This window comes from Manacus vitellinus, unplaced genomic scaffold (genome assembly GCF_001715985.3).
Source record: "Manacus vitellinus isolate BGI_N305 unplaced genomic scaffold, ASM171598v3 scaffold_1_pilon, whole genome shotgun sequence".
NCBI lineage: Eukaryota > Metazoa > Chordata > Aves > Passeriformes > Pipridae > Manacus > Manacus vitellinus.
The window spans coordinates 42,278,579-42,298,599 of NW_021939396.1; the positions used below are offsets into that span (position 1 = coordinate 42,278,579).

Here is a 20,021-nt window from a genome sequence, read left to right on the forward strand (position 1 = left end):
TCGGAAGTAAGATGATAGGTTTCAGTCAAAACCCTTCTCTCTTTTTTTTAACAAGTTTTAAAAACTTGAAAATGTCTTCTCAGCTTCTTCCATAGACTCGGTTCTATGTCAATGCAAGACTTTAATTTCATCTAGAAACACTGGTAACTTTAATGAGAGACATCAGGCCCCATTCTGCCTGTCTTCACTTTCTATTGCCAGTGGACTTGTTAGAGCTGATAATTCAAAAAATACAATATTTGTAACTTATTCATGATTTATTTTAAACCTCTTTCACAGCTTGATGCACATGAGGCAATTCAAATCACCAAAACTCTGTTTTGCAGCTAACACTTCATTCCACTGAATGGAAAAGTTCACACATCTGTCGGTGGTGTATTGTTTCGGGTTGGCTGCAGAGCAAACAAGCCAGCAAGGCACAGATTTGCTGTCTCCAAACCAGAGGAGAAAAACTTTCATTTTCTGGCAAAGACAAGTGAGTTCTGCAGCATGCAGAACAGCTTCAGCCCATGGCATCGAAGGACCAACACAGTCCCTCTCCTGAAGGATGCTAGGGGAGTTTCTTCAAGTTTGGCTGAGTAATGGGGTGTCATTAGAACTCTTAACAGGAGGAGGGTCTGTGCAAGCCCTTTTCATTGCAAGGAGATTCCAAGGTGTGTTATTAAATCCTGTTAATTCTGATACAACCCCCCCCCCACAAAACCAAACATCAAACCCAAAACCAGAACAGTGAACTTAATCCCATGTAATTTTTTGTATTTAAATATAATCTTATAGTACTAATTTCAGAGTTTCAGAGGATCTCAAATGGAGATTAAAAATCTGCATTCTAGATTCACCATATAAATTCTGCTGAAATTACTATACACATATATATGTAATTTATATATGCTTATATATATATATATATACATAATGAGTATAGGTTATGCATATACATTCTACAATGTATATTTATATAAAAGTGAAATCATGTACCATGCAATTGACCTTCTTTAGATCACAAATTCTTTATGGGAAGCATAATTTTTGTGTCCTGTGCTGATCCATTGCCTGGTGGGGTGGAGTACCAGGATGCTCCTAGGACTTCTAGCCAAATGATTAATGGAAGCAGTAATAAAACATCCATACCTTTCATCAACATGAATCAAAAATCTTAACTATAAAACAAAGAAAAAAATCCAGATGAGTTAAATATTATTTGAGTTTCTACTCTCCATTCCCACTTCACACAACAGGTGTTTTTCATCCATGTTTGTTTCACAAGGGCATGTCGTGGTAGCACAAGGGGGAATTGCCTTAAGCTGAAGGAGGGTAGCTTTAGATTAGATATTAGGAAGAAATTCTTTACTATAAGGCTAGTGAGGCACTGGATCAGGTGGCCCAGAGAAGTTGTGGACTCCCCACCCCTGGAGGTGTTCAAGGCCAAGTTGATTGAGGCTCTGAGCAACCTGGTCTAGTGGAAGGTGCTCCTGCCCATGGCAGGGGAGTTGGAACTAGATGATCCTGAAGGTCCCTTCCAAACCAAATCATTCTAGAATTCTATGATTCTCTCTCCTGTCACTAAACAGTTTGAAAAAATAATTAATATTTCTGGGTTTTTTTTAAAGCATAGTCCAAACTTGATTGAATTTTAGGAATTTGTCTCTGCTAGGAAGACATAGGGCTCGTTACATGATCCAAAGTAATACTCCCGTCCATAGAATTATTTTCTGATATACTAAACCACTCCTACTTATTTCAAACATTTCACTCAACCATGCTATAACTGTCTGGATTGTAACTCCTGTCTCTGACACATCTTCCTTTCCCCTCCTTGCTCTGTGTGCATACTTTGGATTCAGGCATAGCACAGTATCAGTGTGATACAGAAGTTACTGAGACCCTCAGCAGGAGGCTGGGTTGAGAACAATTATCCGACAGAATTGTTTAGCAGTGCAGCCCAATCTATGTTATGACCCTTTTTCTAAATGTAGATCTAATGGCACATTAAAGTAATGTTACATCTCATAAAGCCTGCTGGGTAAGGGTTCAACGAGGTTCCCCTTGCTTCCCTTCTGCACAGCAGTTCCTTTGTTACTGCTTCTCCTCCAGATCCTGTGATGGAACGGGAGTCCTGAGCTCCTCTAACACTAAAACGGGGCTGCCAAGATAATTTACGGGCCCTGTGGCCAACAAAAAGTCTCAGACCTCCTTGGGTTATCTCTAAGTCCTACTTTTCTCTGCCCATTGTGCCAGCTTGTCCTCTCAGATTTTACAGATGCCGGGAAAGGTCTTGGCACAGACATCCTTCAGCACGCTGCTTTTAAACAACAGTCCTATCCTGGCCTTGCCTGTGTTTGCAGTGGTGTTTCCAGACAGAAAGCAGAAAAGCAAACATGGGACTGGAGGTAAAAAGGAGATGGGAGGTGGGAAAGGGGAGGAGAGGGGAGAGGAGAGAGGAGAGGACAGGTACATGCGAACTGGGACAGGTGGGGAGATGGAGGCTGGGGTTAAGGTGCTCGTGCACAGGGCCAGCCCGATGCACCACCATGTCCTGGCTGGGGCATGCGATGAATGGCTTCTCCTGGCACTCTGAGAACCTTCCCCTTTTACACTAGAAATCTAGGCTCGGTATAAACAGTTTTGCTGGCACCACAGCCCATTGCATCCTTTTCCTGCAGGATCCAAGGTGGTGAAAGTGGAGGGTGCTTGCCACTGCCCAAGCCTGGGCAGGAAAAACACACAGCTGTCTTTGCACCGGGTCCTTCCAGGTCCCGAGAGGCTGGATACCCAGGCACAGGTGGGACTTCCGCAGAAGACACCCGAGCTACAGCACGCGAGGTCCGCGGCCTCCTTCGTGTCAGCGCACTGAAGGCGAAAAGGGCACGTGGTTGGGCTGCGGTGGATTTTGGGCTCCCCTCCCACCCAATGACCGCCGCAGCGCGGGGTGCGGTGCCGAGCTCCGGCCCGCGGAGCCAAGGCGGCGGCTGCTCCTGTGCGCGGAGGCGGGCTAATGCGGAGGGTCCGCAATTGGCAGGCGATGCGGGGAGCGACTGGAGGGGGCCGCTCGGGGGATCCGAGGCCCCTCCGCTCCGCCGAGCGGGGGCCGAGCGCGGGGGAGGTGGCCGGGGGGGCTTTCGCTCTCCGTTTCCGAAGGGAAAGCCCGGCCCGGCGGCGGCCACGTGTCCGCAGGGACACACCGGGCCCGCCGCGGCCCGGGGCCCCCCCCCCGGCCCCCGGGTTTTTTTTTTGCGGGGCCCCGGGGGGGGGGGGCAGAAAAAAGTTGCGTGTACGCGCTCCTCTGCGCTCCGCGGCAGCGCGGGGGAAGAAGGCTGCGAGGGGGATGGCGCGGGGGGCGCGCAGGCGTGCAGCCGCGCGGCCTGCGCGCGTTTCTTGGCTCCAATAAGCAATAATTGGTCCGTCAGCTAATGAAGTGTAGCTGATCCATCGCTCCGTCTGCGCGCGGGGTAGGCGGGGGGCGGAGGGGGACTGCGGCCCGAGACATGATGGAAAACGCCTGCCTCGCTCTCTTTCCCCCCGCAGTATGACCCCGCCTCCCGGTCCCCGGCGGCCCCGGGCAGGGTGCGCGCCGCGGAGGCGAGGAGCATCCCGACATGGGACAGCGCTGCCCGTCACGGCCGCCGCGCCGCGTCGGCCACAGAAACTTTTTGTCGGCGGCAATCAGGGCGCGGGGGGCGCGGAGCGGCGGCTGGGGCCCGGCCCGGTGTCGCGCGCCGCCGCAAGCCCGCCGCGGAGCGCAGCGCGGACGGAGCGCCTGAAGCCCCAGCCCAGACCAGCCAGCCAGCGCGAGCGGCGGCCCGCGGCGCATCCCAGCCGTGCGCGGTTCCGGACGCGTCTCCGGCCCGCGGAGGTTGCCGCACGGCTGCGGGCGGGGCGCGGAGCCCGGGCACCTGGATGGCGGAGGCGCGGGCGGGCGCGGCCGCGGAGAGGCGACGAGAGGAAGCGCCACGGCGGAGCCTTTCCCCCCGAACGGAGGGGGTGTCCTGCTTGACGCGGCGGGGGAGACCGGGGAGAGCGCGGAGATCTCCGGCGTGAACTGAAACTGTGGCAAAGGGAGGGGAAAAAAAAATCAGGATTGCTTTTTTTTTTCTTCCTTCTTCCCCCTTTAAAAAAAGGGGGGTTTTGCTCAGCATCCGCACGCAAACTTACTTGAATGCCTTGTAGCCAGTTTAGCCCAGAGACCAAAGGATACCCCGCACCCGAGGAGTCCTACATGTGTGAGCACCATCATTACACTGGCAGAGCAACGAGAGCCGCCTCCTTTCCTGTACCAACATCCTCCTGGGACTGATCTCTCCTTTGGTCCAATATCTGAGCCTATCTTGTATATGTCTGGCCTTTTCTTTCTTTCCTTTTTTTTTTTTTTTTCCTTGTCCCTCCATCGGCTGGGATTGCTAAGTGAATAAATAGAGGAAAATTCCTAAAAGGGCATATTAAAATTCAGTGGGACTCAATATGAGGAAGTGAATGGTCACAGACCATTTTTTTAATTAAAAAATATGTACTTTAAACGCGGATCGAATGCATTAGGCTTAGAAAATAGCAGGTAAGAACTTTCTTTCCAGTACCTTCATGCCCGGAGCGGGGATATCTGATGCAAAGCCGCCCAGCCTTGGAATAAAGGGGGAGCAAAGAGACCAGTGTGCCCTTCAGTGCTTCCTCCATCCTGCGCGGCGCGGCGGCTTTGGGAAGAGGCACAGCCCGCCAGGACAGAGACAGAAAACCCAGAAAGCCTTCGGAGAAGACAGCCGAGGGCTGCCGGGGTGGAGGAGGGTGGGCTTTTCCTCTTCTTTCCCCCCCCTTTTTTTTCTTTTTTCTTTTCTTCACCTGCACTATCCAGGGTGAATCCGGGTGCAGTTGATGTATGGAAAAGAAGAAGGATCCGAGTCAATATTTTCTTTTCGCTAAGCCGAGGGATAGGATTTTAATTATTTATCCAACCGAACCCTCTCCGGGTAAGACGCTGCTGGAGCCAGTGGGATAGTCCTGCCTTGCACAATTATTAAAGAGACTGATCACGTACAGTGGAAGGATAAGAGGAGCCTCCACCAGACCCGTTTTGCCTCCTGTGAAAAAAAAAAATGAAGGAGAACATTGCACACTATTGATTTGATTGGCTGCCCCCACTCCCGCTCCGGCCCCACCCCCCCCGAACCAACACACAAAACAAAAAAAAAAAAAAAAAGAAAAAAAAAAAAAAGAAAAAAAATCCGCTGGATTGCCTGCACGGACCTCCTTCGCTCGGCTCGGAGGTGGATGCATTTTTCATGAGCGCTGGGTGAACAGGTGCAAAGTGCGGCGGGGCGGCCCGGCCCCGCACCCCGGCCCGTTTCGTGTGCGTGTCTGTCCGTGTGTGTGTGTGTGCGTGTGTGTGCGCCCCGGCGTGTGCATGTGTGCGTGTGTGTACTAGGAGATTATGGAGAGCAGCGACCGGGACATGTACCGCCAGTTTCAAGACTGGTGTCTCAGGACTTACGGGGACTCTGGAAAAACCAAGACGGTGACCCGTAAAAAATACGACCGGATCGTCCAGCTCCTGAACGGCTCCGAGTCGAGCTCCACGGATAATGCCAAATTCAAATTCTGGGTCAAATCTAAAGGCTTCCAGCTCGGCAACTCGGACGAGGTCAGTGGTGGTGCTGGAGGAGGGAAGCAAGTGCTGTACGTGCCAGTCAAAACCACGGTTAGTAGAGAATTGTCTTCCTTGTTCTATGTCGGCCGCTGCAGCCCGCTCCGGGAGCGAGAGGCGCAGGGGGAGCCACAGCCACAGTTGGCTCCTTCCTCCCTCTTCCCCCAAGTCATCATCACCATGTTGCGTTTGCCTGTCACATTATACACCGCCGAGGTCTTTGTGGGTCCTTTCATTTAAAGCGATCGCGCGCACAACGCACCCCGCCGGGTCGGTGTCGTTCTTCCCCTCGTCCTCCTCATCCTCCTTGTCCCCCCCGTTCCCCCGGGCCGCCGCGGCGCGGTTTGGGTGGGCTATTGTCCGCGCCGCGCGCCGCCGCTGGCCATTGTCCGGCGGCCCTGCCCCCCGGGCAGCGGCCCCGCCGCCGGCGGGGCTGATGGATGGCGCACGGGGGGTACCCTGCCTGCACAAAGCAGGGCGGCGCCGGGCGTGTTCCCGCGATATCGTTGGGGTTATAATTTTTTATTTATTTATTTTATTTATTTTTTTTTTTTATTGTTAGCCCGGCAGCCCTGGAGCCGCGCCGAGCGGCCGAATGTGCCCGCTTGGCTGTGAAGGGCCGGCTGCGCTCGTAAGGGCGGCGGGGGAGAGAGAGGATGCTCACAAAGGGAGATACGGGGTTCCGCCGAGGAAGGGTGTATTTGGTGACTCTTTTTGGGGTCGCGGGAGCCCCTCAGCACTCCGTTCAATGCGCTAGGGTAGCGTGGCATCCCCGGCAGGCGCTGGCGCCGCGGACTCGGTGCAGGTCTGACAGCGGGAGAGCTATTATGCTTGGTGGTGGCAGGAGCGACAGATTTTCCTATTTAAGAAGATGGGGGCTGTTGGTTGCAAGTAGGTTTTGCCTATTGAACTCTCTTAATGTATCATTATTCTTACTTCTTATGTGCTGGGTCACGCAAACTAAGCTTCTTTTGTCTGTGCGTGGGGCGGGTGTGGAGGGGGAGCCGAGAAAGGAAACCCAGCAATTAAAAATATTTCTGCCTGGGCATTTGGCTTGGATGAGCAATATTCTCTCCTTTTTTTTTTTTTTTCCTTTCTTTTCCTGGAGTGGCAGCTTATCCGGACCTAACGGGAATGTTGCTAAGTGGCGCAGCAAAGGGGGCTTCTTGGAAAGTATTCTGGGTTGGGTTGTGACGTAGGCTGCTGGGGAAATCTGCCTCTCTTTGCCTTGCTGAAGTCATAAACCTGGGCATTCCCAGAGGCTGGCTTCTATTTGCCCCCTTGTCATCAGCGCTGTCGTGGCTGTGAGGAGGTAGAGATGGGAAATTAATTTTAAGGAGTTTACAAATCTGAAGATTGAAAATGAAAAAGAAGCTCTGGACAGAGTTTGTTCCTTCTCTATGGTTTTTATTCACTGATCTATTCCAGGTCTGCCTGTAGATTCAGGTTATTTGGCAGATGTCTGTTCTAGTGTTAGATGACTGCTAATTTCTGAGGCCAGAGGGTAACGTAGATACAATTTATAACAAAAACGTTGTCTAAAGCAAAAGTCTCCAATTAGGTCGGTATTTTTAAATATCTCTTCTGCTCACTGAAATAATTATTTATTTCTGAGCAAGACTATTTATTTCCAAGACTATCCTTTTCACTGCAAGTTCAAAACTGTAAGCAAATTCAGTATTTTTTAAAATTACATTGACTTTGCTAGTAAAAAAAAAGAGGCTAACCTTTATTTTACAAGATGGAATTTAAAAATTAAGTGCTATTTTGGGCATCTGAAACACAAGATTCAGTGATGATCAGCTTGTCTATTTTCTCTCACCTTTGCTAGGCCATGAAAGCCTGGAGTCCCACCTTGCCTCCTGTTTTCTATTTTAAGAACACAAAATCAATTTTTATTTTATTTTTTCCCCACTAGGGATTTCAGTCAGAGGTCGAGCATCTTGCTGGGCTCACCTTTGTGCATTTGGGGAGTCAAACCCTCGGCTGTGAATGTCTCTTTATGTCCCTTTATATGTATTTATATTAATACAGAAGTAACTCTTTTTGGATAGCTTAAGCAACCAAGCAGGCATTCTAATAAAATAAGGATGTCTGCTAATGAAATCAAGAAAGGAAAGTTAGCATGACCTATCTGCAAGCAGTTCCTGAATATCTGTATATTACTTGAACAATGACATATAAACCTTTACAGAAGAGATCTTGCATGTAGGTACAATTTCTTCCTGCTAGCAAATGTAAATCTGTTGTCCAGCACAAATGAGAAAAGGTGTTGCTTGGCACTCCCATAAAACATTCAGCTCTGAGAAACAAATGCCACCCTCTCCTAAACCCGTGAATCTGGTATCACTATCCCATCACAAAAGGCAGAGGAGTATTTAAGCAGACTCGCAGGGTGGCAGTGGTTTGTATGGGCTATTTCCAGAGCTGGGGCAGCACCTGCAGGGCACTGAAAGCTCAGAAAGAACCTCTGTGACAAAACAGGGATGCAGCCCCTGGCCCAAAGGAAGCCAGTGGCAAAGCTCCTATTGACTCAAGAGGCCGAGAATTTCACCCAGCTGGGAATGATAAGTTACTGGGGGAAAAAAATGGATTTTCATCAGACAGTAATTGTTGGTAAGCTTTAAAAGCCCATTCTCTCATTTCTTTTAACTGTTACTAATTATTTAAGAGTTTATTAATTTATGACCATTTAGAAACATCCCCACTGTGTTTTGTTTTTCCCTCATCTCTCATTATTATCCCATACATTTGAACCTGTCCAGACAGCAGAGAGAGCCCAAAATGCTAACAAAGCCCCAAACTGTGAATCTCTCCCTCATTCTCTCCCCCTTCTTGTCCATCACTTGATCTCACCATAGGTAAAAGCAATTTCAATTTAAAATTAATCACTGTTGGCAGCATGAGCACTCCCTGTGCAGTAACAGGATGGATGAAATTACAAGTTGGACTCTACAGTCACAAGCTGGTCAAAAATAAGCAAATATTCAAATACTTCGTTAGGAATTATTCTCTCCTTGAAGCTTTAAGATTTGCTGCTCAGCTTTGCTGTCAGCCAGAGAGATTTGCTCCTGATGGTGCTGTAATCCACTGCTGCTGGTAATTAGACATCATTACTGCTGCGTTAAAGGGAAAGAGAGAAGGAGAGAGGACAGGCTGGGGCTAATTAACTACTTGATTCTAATGAAAGAAAGAGAGCCTGATAGCAACTGGGAGGTTGCACCGGAACAGGCTAGATGTACAACACAGACTTAATTGAAGCAGGGGTGTCTTGCAGTCTCACAGAGGCTGAGGCTTGGTCTACTTTCATATTCTGTGGGCAGTAGCGCACAAGGTATTATTCTATTTTTCCCTTGCCTGGTTGATAAGTAGCTCAAAATCACAGGCCTGTTTTCAGTATCAAGTTTAAGCATGCCAGCAAGAAGGCTGCATAGATGATTATGTGCTGGCTTAATCTATTTTACGGGTATGGTCTCCTCAAGAGCAACAGGAACAAATCAATTTCTGAATGTTCACATCCCTCTGTGGCCTAGGAGATGCACTTTTGGTCACCAGGCAACAACATTCCCTGCAAAACAGCCATTTTAGGTCCTGAGTGGGACAACACACAGTAAGGTATTCCTATAGGCTTAAGGTATTCCTATAGGCAACCCAGCAAGTATTTCACTTTGCAACTTTTCAGATTGCTCCTGTTACCACTGTAGATTTTCCTGCATTAAGCCCAAGCTGCAAGCAGTGGAATTATGCCTAGCCTAGACACACTGTATAAACAAAACAGGTTAGGCCAACAAGTATGCCAAATGGTTGATAGTATTGACTTCTAGTGGTTGGTACTCATCAACCATAAGGAGGCACGGAACTAGTATTTCTAGTATGATAATCTTTCTAATGGTATACATGATTTTTATGGTATATTTTTTAATTTATTTTTTGCATAGTTTTTTAGCTAGAACCGTTTATTGATTGGCAACTTGAAAACAAATTTCTTTTCACCACTCTTCTTTCTCTGGCTTGATGTTGCCTGTAAACATAAGCATGGACCCTAAAAATCAGTCGTGATTTAAAAAGAAGTTATAAAATAATGGCCTGAGCTGGTATCAGCAGATTTTAAGCAGAACTTTCCTTTAAAAGAGAAGGGCCAAGATGACTGCAGGCTACCTCTCAAATATGGAATTTACACAATATTAGCAAACTAATAGAACTTAACCTCAAAGGCCAAGTTCAGATTACTTTTATGTCATTACTAATTTAGAATGACTGCACTGACTTTAATGATATCACAGACCTAATGTATGATTTTTCCTGTGTTTTCTTTTATATTTTCCAACTACAAGGAGAGAATGAACTTTGATTCTGACACCAAATTTTGTTCAGTTTAGTTAAATCCTTAGATCCTGCAGGAGGATCTGGTACCTCATGGGTTGCTGCTAGCAGAGCAGCAAGGCTCCCTGCAGGTGCAGGGCTGCACTACTGAACCTGATTACAGGATTTAGGGCTTAAAATTACAGGCCAGTCAGCTCAAAGGAACAGGCTGTATCCCAGCCCACCTCTTCTGTTGGACTTGAAGAATAGTAGATAGACATATGAGTTTATGTTCTTTTCGGTTTTATATAAATCACTTTGTTCATGAATAATAGAAAAAACAGATCACCATATAAATAGCTTATATGTCAAAATGTATTGCTTAAAATTATCTTATGTTTTATATTGTTTATTATTTTAGGGCATTTCATAACAATTTGAAAATAAGCATCTTTTTTTGCATTTCTCCCCATTTTTGTAGTCATGAATATTAAAAAAAATGTATAAAAGTCTTTGTCAAATACATATTGGTAGCTCTATAGCCTGCTGAACTGCCAGCACATAATGGCAGTAAATACTGCAGAAAGGTGATGCTGAGGGTGAGCTGTAATTTATCTCAAGGTACAATTCTGCAGGAGTTTAGTGTCCCATTAAATGCAATTCCAGGCTCAGGAGCAGTATTCGAACCCTGTCTGGTTTTAACTGCCCACCCCTTTTTCCTTAACCTCTGCTCAGGTCTGCAGAGCTTTGTCTCCTCCCTTTACCTGCAGCCTCTGCCCTGCTGTTTGCAGACCTCCCGATGGACTCTGTGAGGAGGGATGCTGGTGAATCACACAGGCAGTGCTGGAAAATGGTCATAGCAGATGGAACAAAACTGGTTTAGTTGGCAACTCTTAATGCAGGCATTCACTGAAGTGTTCATGAATAAAGAGAATAACTCTGTCCTGGAATTTAAAAATGTTAAAGCGGCCATATGTAAGATGCCATTTCCACACACATTTGTGAGAGAGGCATTAGGAGAGGAGGAGCTGAGATTTCTTAATAACAATGTTCAGTTGGAATTTTCAAAGAAACATAAGCCAAAGAGAGCAGATTTTTAAAACCCGAGTATTTTAAGGTAGAATATGTTGATGTTACTTTAGAAACATTAAATAGGGTGTAGCAGTGCACAAACAAAAACTAGCACTGGTATATCCATCCCATCTTACACATGTAGTGAGAAACAGGATGACAAGTTCAGTGGGCACCTGGGCAAGGGCTCAAAAGCCCAAATCTTTCCAATAGTCAGAAATAAGAAGTCCCAGTTTAATTTTCATGATGCTGTGAATCTTTGCCAAGAAGACTGAGGCAATAGTGAACTTGTTTCTTCACTCTCATCCTCGATCTCTTGTCAGAGAAGCTGCACTGGATTTGGTCATGATGCAGGGACTGCTGCTCAGATGCTCCAACCCTATTTTCTTTAGATGTACTGAGTGGTTTTTTTGTGGCTACATAGCTATGTGATAAGTGGGAAATAAGCAGGTATTTGCTGGAAGGTTAGGGCTTAAATGGGCTGATAGACATCAGTACAGCATGATGGGACTTTTTCTGATCTTGTTACAGAGAAACTTTCTTCCCCTAACCTCTTGGGTGATCACCATTGCTCTTGTTCAACATCTGAGACTGAAAGGAGACACAATCTGGAGAGACTACACAGAGAGACCCCATATACAGAAGGCTTCTCATGCACGAGCCCCTAGGGGAAAAAGGCTAGTGCCAATGCTGGATGAATGTGGAAGTTAATGCTTCAAATTTCATTTTATGCTACAGAAATAAATTAAAATTTCCTGACGTTGAACTGTGAGTTTAGTCTGCTGTTGAAAGGAGGCAACCAGCAGCTGTTAAGTTTGGTCTGAAGGAAGCTATTTGGGTGCTGATCTTTCCCTGTTATGCAGGATACACCTGTTGAGAGTTTGCTGGTAAAAGAGGAACAAAACAAGCAGGGCATATAAATGAGACAGCATGGCAGGAAACACACTCTCCAGGAGGGAAGATCATACCAGATTCTGCAGCCTCCCTTGCACCACAGAGCATCACAGAGATCTTCTGTTTCTTGCTGAGTAGGTTGACTCTGGTCAATACAGCCTTCAAAGTTAGTAGAGCTTTCCAGGATGTAAAAGATGTTTTTGCCTTGTATAAGTAATTTTAAACCTACCGGAAGCCTCTCTGACTAGAAAACTCAGGGGGTATTACCTGGTGCAATGAGAGTTGTTTGCATTGTCCTGCAACAGCACTGAAAGTGATCCTGCAGCTTGCTTAAATTACCTTTTTGTTCTCTTTAAATAGATGAGCCTCAAAACCTTACAGTTCCACTAGCAAGGTATTTTTTAATGGTTTATAGGCATACAATACCCAGGTAGGCATTGTCAATATCCAGGAAAGACATGCTACAAGTTATGGCATTGAGCATTTTTCCAGATGCAAATGGATTTTCTTAGTTATGATCAACTTTATCGCAGACAGTTGTACAGACTTCTAACTGCTTATTCAATAACTCTGCAAGCTGCAAAACCTGAGTTGCTGTGTGCATCTGCAGGGATTACAGCTAGTTGTTGAAATTGAAATGTGGGGTTTGAAACATTTTGTTGTATGTGTGGATACTCTTCAACCTAAGGGGCTATCTGTAGAAAACAGTTTACTTAATAAAACTGATCTATGTTAGAGTTAACCTCAAGTAAAGACTTTTTGTCAGAAACAAATATTCTGTATAGACTTGGAAGGACAATTTTTATCAAATGAACTACTTCAGCCTAGGATAAAACTCATACAATGTTTTATACGTGAGAGCCTGCAATTAAGCTCCTTTGAGAAAAGAGAGGTTTTATTTGTTTTATTGAGAGTAAGGTCTGTGTGTCTGATGATTTTGTACATTTTGTTACCCCAGAGTTTTTAATACAACAAGACATGGATGCTATAACATTTTGACTGTACTACTTAAGAAAATTTAGGCGGCGAGATTACTTGCACTTAAATGACATGACTCTAACTCACTGTACAATTTTTAAATGAGCATGTCTTGTGATTGCTCTCTTTGTTGCATCTGAACTTATACATACCACTACTAATACTGCCAGGTGGATTTTGTAGAAAACTTTTGTTCAAGGCAGATCCAGAGTTGAAGTAGTGCCACTAAATCATGACCTATCTGTAGGGTAAAGCAGTATCATGCTGGCATATGGAAAATCACACTTAGGAATAGACTCTCACTACCCCAAACTGATAGAAGATGAATAACAAGCAAGTAATTAAACAAGTAATTAGATACATAAGAGAAGAGCAGCTAAGGTATGGCCAGAGGTTTCAGCAGACAGGAAAGACAAGAAGTATAAACAGCTTTCACAGAACTTAATTTTTCAGTGTGTGCTCAGGGTAATAAAGAAATACCTATCCTGGGGTTACATTTTTCAGGTGATGAAACTGAAGAATGATCAGAAATAGAGAAATAAAAAAAAGGGGCGATATTAAATTACAGTGCATCCCTGGGACTAATACAAGTTCAACAACACTAGAGAATTTGAGAATGAAATAATGAAACTATTATTAAAATATACCATTTGCCACTATACATGGCAATGATACTGGAGTATGGCCAAAAATGTACAAGGTGAAAAAACAAGGAGATAAAGGTAGTTCATAGAAATGACAGACTAGTGAACCATATTTCAACACCAGAAAAAAAATCAGTAAGAATCATTAAAAATTAAGTGTCAATAAAACTGTACCTGGTTGATGGAACTAATTTGGATTTTGTGACAGTTAATTATGTTCTTCTAACTTGTTGTGTTCAGGAATCTTAAAAATTTTCAGGTGAAACTTTGGTTCTTGCTTCCTTCTGAAATGAAACCAGTCTGACACTGACTTTATTAAAGCAGGGTTGAAACTTTGGCTATGATGACAAATTAAAAATGGTGAAGAGTTGGGAAACCATAGGAAGTGTTTGAGAGCTATACGATGCAGTCCACTGTGTATATATACAGACATATAAGTATATATGTATACATAGGTACACAAAAAACTCAGGAAAATTAAGGCATTTCAATACTGGATGGAAAAACAAATTAATTAGGTTAAGCAAGTGAAAGAAGAATTGGGACGTAAAATAGAAATATCATAACAAAGGAAAAAAAGGAGAAATCATGGCAGGCAGAATTCTATACAGACAATTGCCAGATAATCTGCCTTATATGCCATTGTGACATTAGCTTTTTGAAAGGAAAGGAAGAAGTCAAGCTTTTCAATCACATTTAAAATCAATGGAATTAATATAACATCTTGAGGGAAATATTTAGGAATAGTTTCAAAGAAATCAATAAGTGTATCTAAAACATGCACAGCAGGTATAATAAAAATTGGCATTAGGAAAAGTATAGAGAATAACATTGAAAACTTATTCTTCTTGTTAACTAAATGGTATGTCCTTGCCTTTAATAACATGCTTAGTGTATTTATCTCATCTCTAAAAGGTCATGACAGACGAAAGGTCCATGGAAGGTAACTAAGCTAATTAAAGAAAAGGGATATTTGTAAGAGAAATAGTTTTAAATGGTTTTATCACTCAGAAAGATAAACATTAAGAGAAAATGCACAGCAGAAAACAGACATGTAAAGAGGTAGAAAGAAGCTGAGTGAAATAGTGTGGTGTAAATAGTGGTGAACAGCAGAGAGAGAGGATTCAGCAGTAACCCTTTTTAATTCTATTCCATCTCCTAAGACTCTTTTAAACAACCATCTCAGAAGGTAAATTCAAAGCTAGTCCATTGTTTTATAACCGATATTGTTGGAAATGGAAAGTCTGCATTAGTGCCCCTAGAGAAACCCTTATTGATTAATCCAAAATTTTTCCCAAGAATTTTACAGGAGAATGATAGCTCTGTGGCTCTCGTAAGGATGTAGTATGCTCTTTATGTCAGTTCAGCTTTGCTGTCAGGAGCAGAAGGGAGGACAAGGTCATGTTGCTGCCCTGCCTGCTCTGTGCCACTGGGAGCATGGGCATTGGTGTGATGGCACGGACCTGCTGCCTGGCTCTCACCTGGAGTCTTGCAGCACCTCCCCAGGTGTTTTCCCACAGACCATCTATCAGGGCTAGTCACGCTTCAGCCCATACAGTCGACACAAGGGGAGGCTTGTATGGTGTGGTGAAATCCCAGAATCTTCCCATCCCCTTCCCCTTTGTACTGAATTTTACCACTGCTCGTGGTCTCAGCCTTCATGCTCTTGTTTTATGAATAGATTATTAAGTTTTAGGTATGTGTTCTTAGGTTGACTGAAGCTAGCAGAGGAAAATAAATCAGTCATTATTGTGTAATGTACTGTATTTTATTTAGGAATTTGTTTATTTACTAATTATTGAGCTCTGACATCTTTTGCAGACTTCTTTGCAGACTGGTACTAGATGGTTTTTTGGTCAGTTTGACTGTAGCAGTTTCTATGGCTTGTTGCTGTGGTGATATTACTAGTCTGGAGGAAGGAGGGAAACCATCAACAGCCTGTGAAGACCAGTGCATGACATTATTGTGATTTACACAGAACATTTGCAATGAACTACCTCTAGTTTCCAATTTGCTGCACTTGTGATGAGAAGGAATGTACTATTTTCATCTCTGTATTTTTGCCTACCCGTGCTAGCTTTCTGTGTGTGTGTATTTGTTGCAACTACTACCAAACTCTTACCATGATGGGAAGAAAAGAAAAAAGAACAGAATTATTAGAGACTTAATGGCAAATATGAGAGGAAATTAGCTCATTCAAATGATGACAATTTCTGGAAGACTTTCCTTTTTCACCAGTGTGACCAGGAAGTATGGCATATATATAATTAGATGACTTGCCCCATTGCATTTCTCAAGGAACTGCAACGGAAAGGAAAAAAGAATGTAACTCACTTGTTCCTCCCTTAATCTAGACATAGTCATAAATTTTTTTTATGACATCTTTTGATAACCTTTATCTTTTTATATTCTGAGAGTTCAGCAAAGCCCCCTGGCTATGGTTGCTGTAATACTGAAGTATTTCATTTGTAGTGAGCAAACAGTCAGGTTCCTTTTAATGAGTGCTATATTCAAATGCCAGGCATCCTTCTAAAACCTGTGGTTCAGATAGACCTCATACATTTATCCTTTTTTGTCTCAATTTGGGCTTATCTAACAAGGAGATGGGATAGTAAGTTCTGTATAGAACGCAGCAGCAAAAACCAGAATTTCTCAAAAAGACATTTATTGTAAACTCATTGCACTTTGACCCTGTGTTTTTTAGAAAACTTACACAAATCCTCTGCCATGTGTTACCCATGCACAAGGCCTCATTATCGTTGTTTTGGTGTAACAGAGTTGAATCGGGCACATGAGGAGCTTTCGAAGAGTTACATTTGCACCAAAGCAAATAATAAAGCAAAATAAATAAAGCTAGGTCTAGAACTGAATAAAGGTGGTCAAAATAAGACTACTTTCTTCCTCTTTAATTGATCCTCTATATAGCAAATTTCAGTATTATTCTCTTCAGCACAATTCTGTCAAGATACATCAGACTTTGAGGAAATTGTGGAACTGAAAATATTGTTTTACGTGTATTCCTAATTGAACCTTACATTTTCAACTTGAACCAAAAGGCCTGCTTTCAAAAGCTGAGTAGGAAAAAGCATTCCTAAATAGGAGAAAGCGGGTCAAGTTTTATTAAGAAGTAGAACATTTCAATTAATAGAATTCTAATGAACTATGTATTCTTCTGCTACTTATTGTTGAACTCTAATGAATTTATAGGTAATTACCAAATTTTTTTAAGAGAAATTTAATTCTCAATAAATGTAAAGTCAGGAAAAATTCCACATATACAGACTTCAAAAAACTTAACAAATTTCATCATCATGCTTGCTGTAATTTGAAAGCAAGCAAATAAACTAAGTACAATAGAGATAGTTAAGTGAAAGTCTTTTAAAATAAATTAGTATTTTGCTTAATAGAGCCAAAGAGTGAACCAACAAACCTATAAAAAAAGCTGAAAAACTGTAGCTGGAGGAAGCTGGAAGGAATTTAGCTGGTGAAATTTGTGAAGCTTTGAAGGACCAGTCCTGTCATCCTAAATCGTGCTGGGTAAAATCCCCTCCTGGAATAGGACCATCAGAAGGTGTGTGAATAATTTTTTTTTAATCTTTGGCACAAAGATTATGCCCCTGTTTTGAAGACATAATGCAGCACCTAACTGATGCATAGGCTTTGCAATGGACAGTGCCTGAGGGATGAGTCCACCACCCTGGGCACTCAATGCCCCTATCAGTTGGTAGAGGTTGACTGGGTGGCAGTGGCTGAACTCTCAATAGGATACGTTTAGATAAAGTGTTTCTGTTTGTAAAGAATAATTTAGCTGTAACTGCTATCAGATTTTGCCACAGTATATTCCAATGAGCTAGACCAGTGCTTAGCAAATGCATAGGCAAGTTTATAAAAGGTATAAGAATATCTAAAAAGGTTTAATAACAGAAAGGCCAAATTCAGCTGTAAAATAATACTAGGAGCACCCTGCTCCCATATCTTTGGTTATTATCTCCCACAGTGTCGGAGTCACACTCAACACTGTGTAGACAGCTCTCTCTTGTTGAAATCCCCATGTTCTGATTGTTTAACGAGGGAAAAACCAACTTGGGGAATGAACTTATCTCAGTCCTTCCAACTCTCCATGTATTTAAGTCAACTAAAGGAGCATCTCTCATCCTGTCCCCTTCCCATCCAAACATACCCAACATATACACTCACCCTCAATTACACCATTGACGTTGTTTGTTTACTTGTTTTTTAGTAATCTCCCTTTCCTATGGATATCACATTAGGACATCTGCTGTGGGGAGAATTCAGATCTCTTTCCCTTTTCCCCGTCTCTTTGAACTATATTTGCATTAGAGCAATCGTGCTTCTAATGTGAGCAGAAGAAAAGTGAGATGAGAGAACAAATGGAGTGAAGTGTTAAAGCCAATCAAGTATAAACAAACTTTGGCTTAATAGCTTCCTGTGAGCTCATCCAAAAGCAGGAAAGTCAGCTTCAGGAGAGGTGGAGGCTGAGGAAAGTAAAATAAGCCTGGAGAACACTTATTACACATTTCATGGTAATAATAATAAAGCTAATGAAGTAAACCAGGCAAAAGAAGGCTGATGCTTCCTGTTAATTTGGTAATAAACTACTTTTGATCTTCAAACCCAGTATTTAGGCAGCTAGGGCATACCTGTCAGCCACCTATAAGCACAGAACAACCTTAAGATTTCCTGCCTGGAAAATGTGAGGAAAATGAAGCATGTTTTTTGGGGATGGGCATTTTTCTTGACTTCAGCAGGTTTTTTGGATAAATTCTGTGTCTATTCCAAATTATTTATTACAATTTACAGTTTAGTTGTCAACATTTAGCTCAAGAGTATCACAGCATGATATAGAAAAAGTAGCTAAGCAGAATGTTGCTAGACACTAAAAAACTTGTAGTTACACAAATACCCAAATAAGTGTTATAGCTGCTAGATACACCCTGCAGTTTGAATTTGGATGTGTTTCCTGTTATGTCACAGTCCCAATATCTATCTGATGTCTGCAGTGCTACGCATTTTCCTCCATCCTTGTCATTTGTCTTTGCTGCTGCAGTTTATTATTTACTAATAGGCAGAGAACAGGTTTGTTTCTTTTCCTTGTATTGCCTTTATTTCCAGACCTCAAGGCCTGCTGTTTCTCATTTAGAATTCCAATCCAATGGCACGTGCCAAGATTCAAATTTATATTATCTGTGGGCAGGAGGATCAGCCCGTTTGTGTGGCTTCAGTTGAACTGAACCACTCCCTGCACTGGCTGCATTTTAATATTTTTAATCTTGCTTTGGAAGGCATGCTATTTTAGTGAGCAACCAAATGCAGTCAAAGCTGCACACAAGAGGAGATCTACAAATGGGTTTCTAAATCAAGGCTTCTGTAAAATTAAAAAGCCAAACCAAAACAAAAAAAAACCCTTAAAAACTTGTAACTGGAGAATCTATTAGGTCCAATCCACCCACAACCATCTGGAGCACTAAGTTATCTATTGAATTTATCCAAACAAAACTTTGGACATAACATGAGCAGAAATGAGGTGAATAATTTGAGCTGAAATAATTTGTACATTAATCTTTTAAAATGTCTAAGGCCAAGAAGGCCAATTTTAAGAACTGCTGAATGACATTACCATAATAATGTGAAATAGACCATGTTAAAGGCAAAAAGCTGTTCCCACTGAAGTCAATAGCAAAATCCCACTGACTACAATAGTAGTGGGATTGGTCTGCTAAGTAGCAAACCATGCTTTAAAAAAATCAATACTTCAATTTTACAAGGTAATATGGATAGCAGTATAGTTGCCTATTATCAGACCTCATAGTCTGTGGATTTTATCTCTCTAATAATGGTGAGGTTCAGCACCTATCTTATGAATCATTGAGAGGAAAGACATAAGCCATTTCAGAGCATTTCCCCTGCCCCAGTCGAGAAAGCTCTCCAGAGGCAGGATGCGCTGCACGGAGCATGCCTCCATCAGCGTTGTGCAGCAAGGATTACTCTGAAATGAATGACTGCCTCGCTCGGAAAAAAATAGCTTTAATCGCTGTGGATCTCGGTGTAGCGTTTGATGCCTAGGACTTCGATTCTAGTCCCTCATACGTGTCAACCACATACTGAAATGCCCCCAAATGGGTCAGGTTTTCGTGTCAAACCACATCGATAAAAAAATGCAGGCAACCTCTTTATTTTGTATTTTCCTTTTTTCGTTTCAAGCATCGCCCCGTCGTGATCCAAAATAGAGCTCTGTCCCATACGTTCCTCTTTACGCCAAGGATATACATAGATTTTAACAGAAATAGAGATAGACTTTGGGGAAGGGGCTGAATTTTCCCTCCCCGACTGCACCCGGGCAGTGTGTTTATTCCCAGGAGTGCCCATCGCAGGGCTGTCGGTGTCCCTCCGCCCCGGGGCTCGCCGTGCCCCACCACCCGTGTGTGCCGGGAGCGGGGTGTCCCCCCGAGCCCCGGCAGCGGGCGGAGGCGCGGTGACCG

General features: G+C 43.5%; 1 protein-coding gene across 4 annotated transcripts in view; it reads left to right on the forward strand.

Moving 5' to 3' along the window:
• The first annotated feature begins 5,228 nt into the window (after positions 1–5,228).
• The window catches only part of NOL4 (nucleolar protein 4), a 189,044-nt gene continuing 174,251 nt past the window's right edge, over positions 5,229–20,021 (forward strand). For 3 of the 4 annotated variants that reach the window (XM_018080525.3, XM_018080540.3, XM_025895831.2), the window contains exon 1: positions 5,229–5,686. In XM_018080525.3, coding sequence (XP_017936014.1) covers positions 5,420–5,686 — 267 coding nt within the window. In that variant the 5' untranslated portion in view covers positions 5,229–5,419. The remainder of the gene's footprint in view (positions 5,687–20,021) is intronic. The other variant, XM_018080531.3, reaches the window with a different exon arrangement.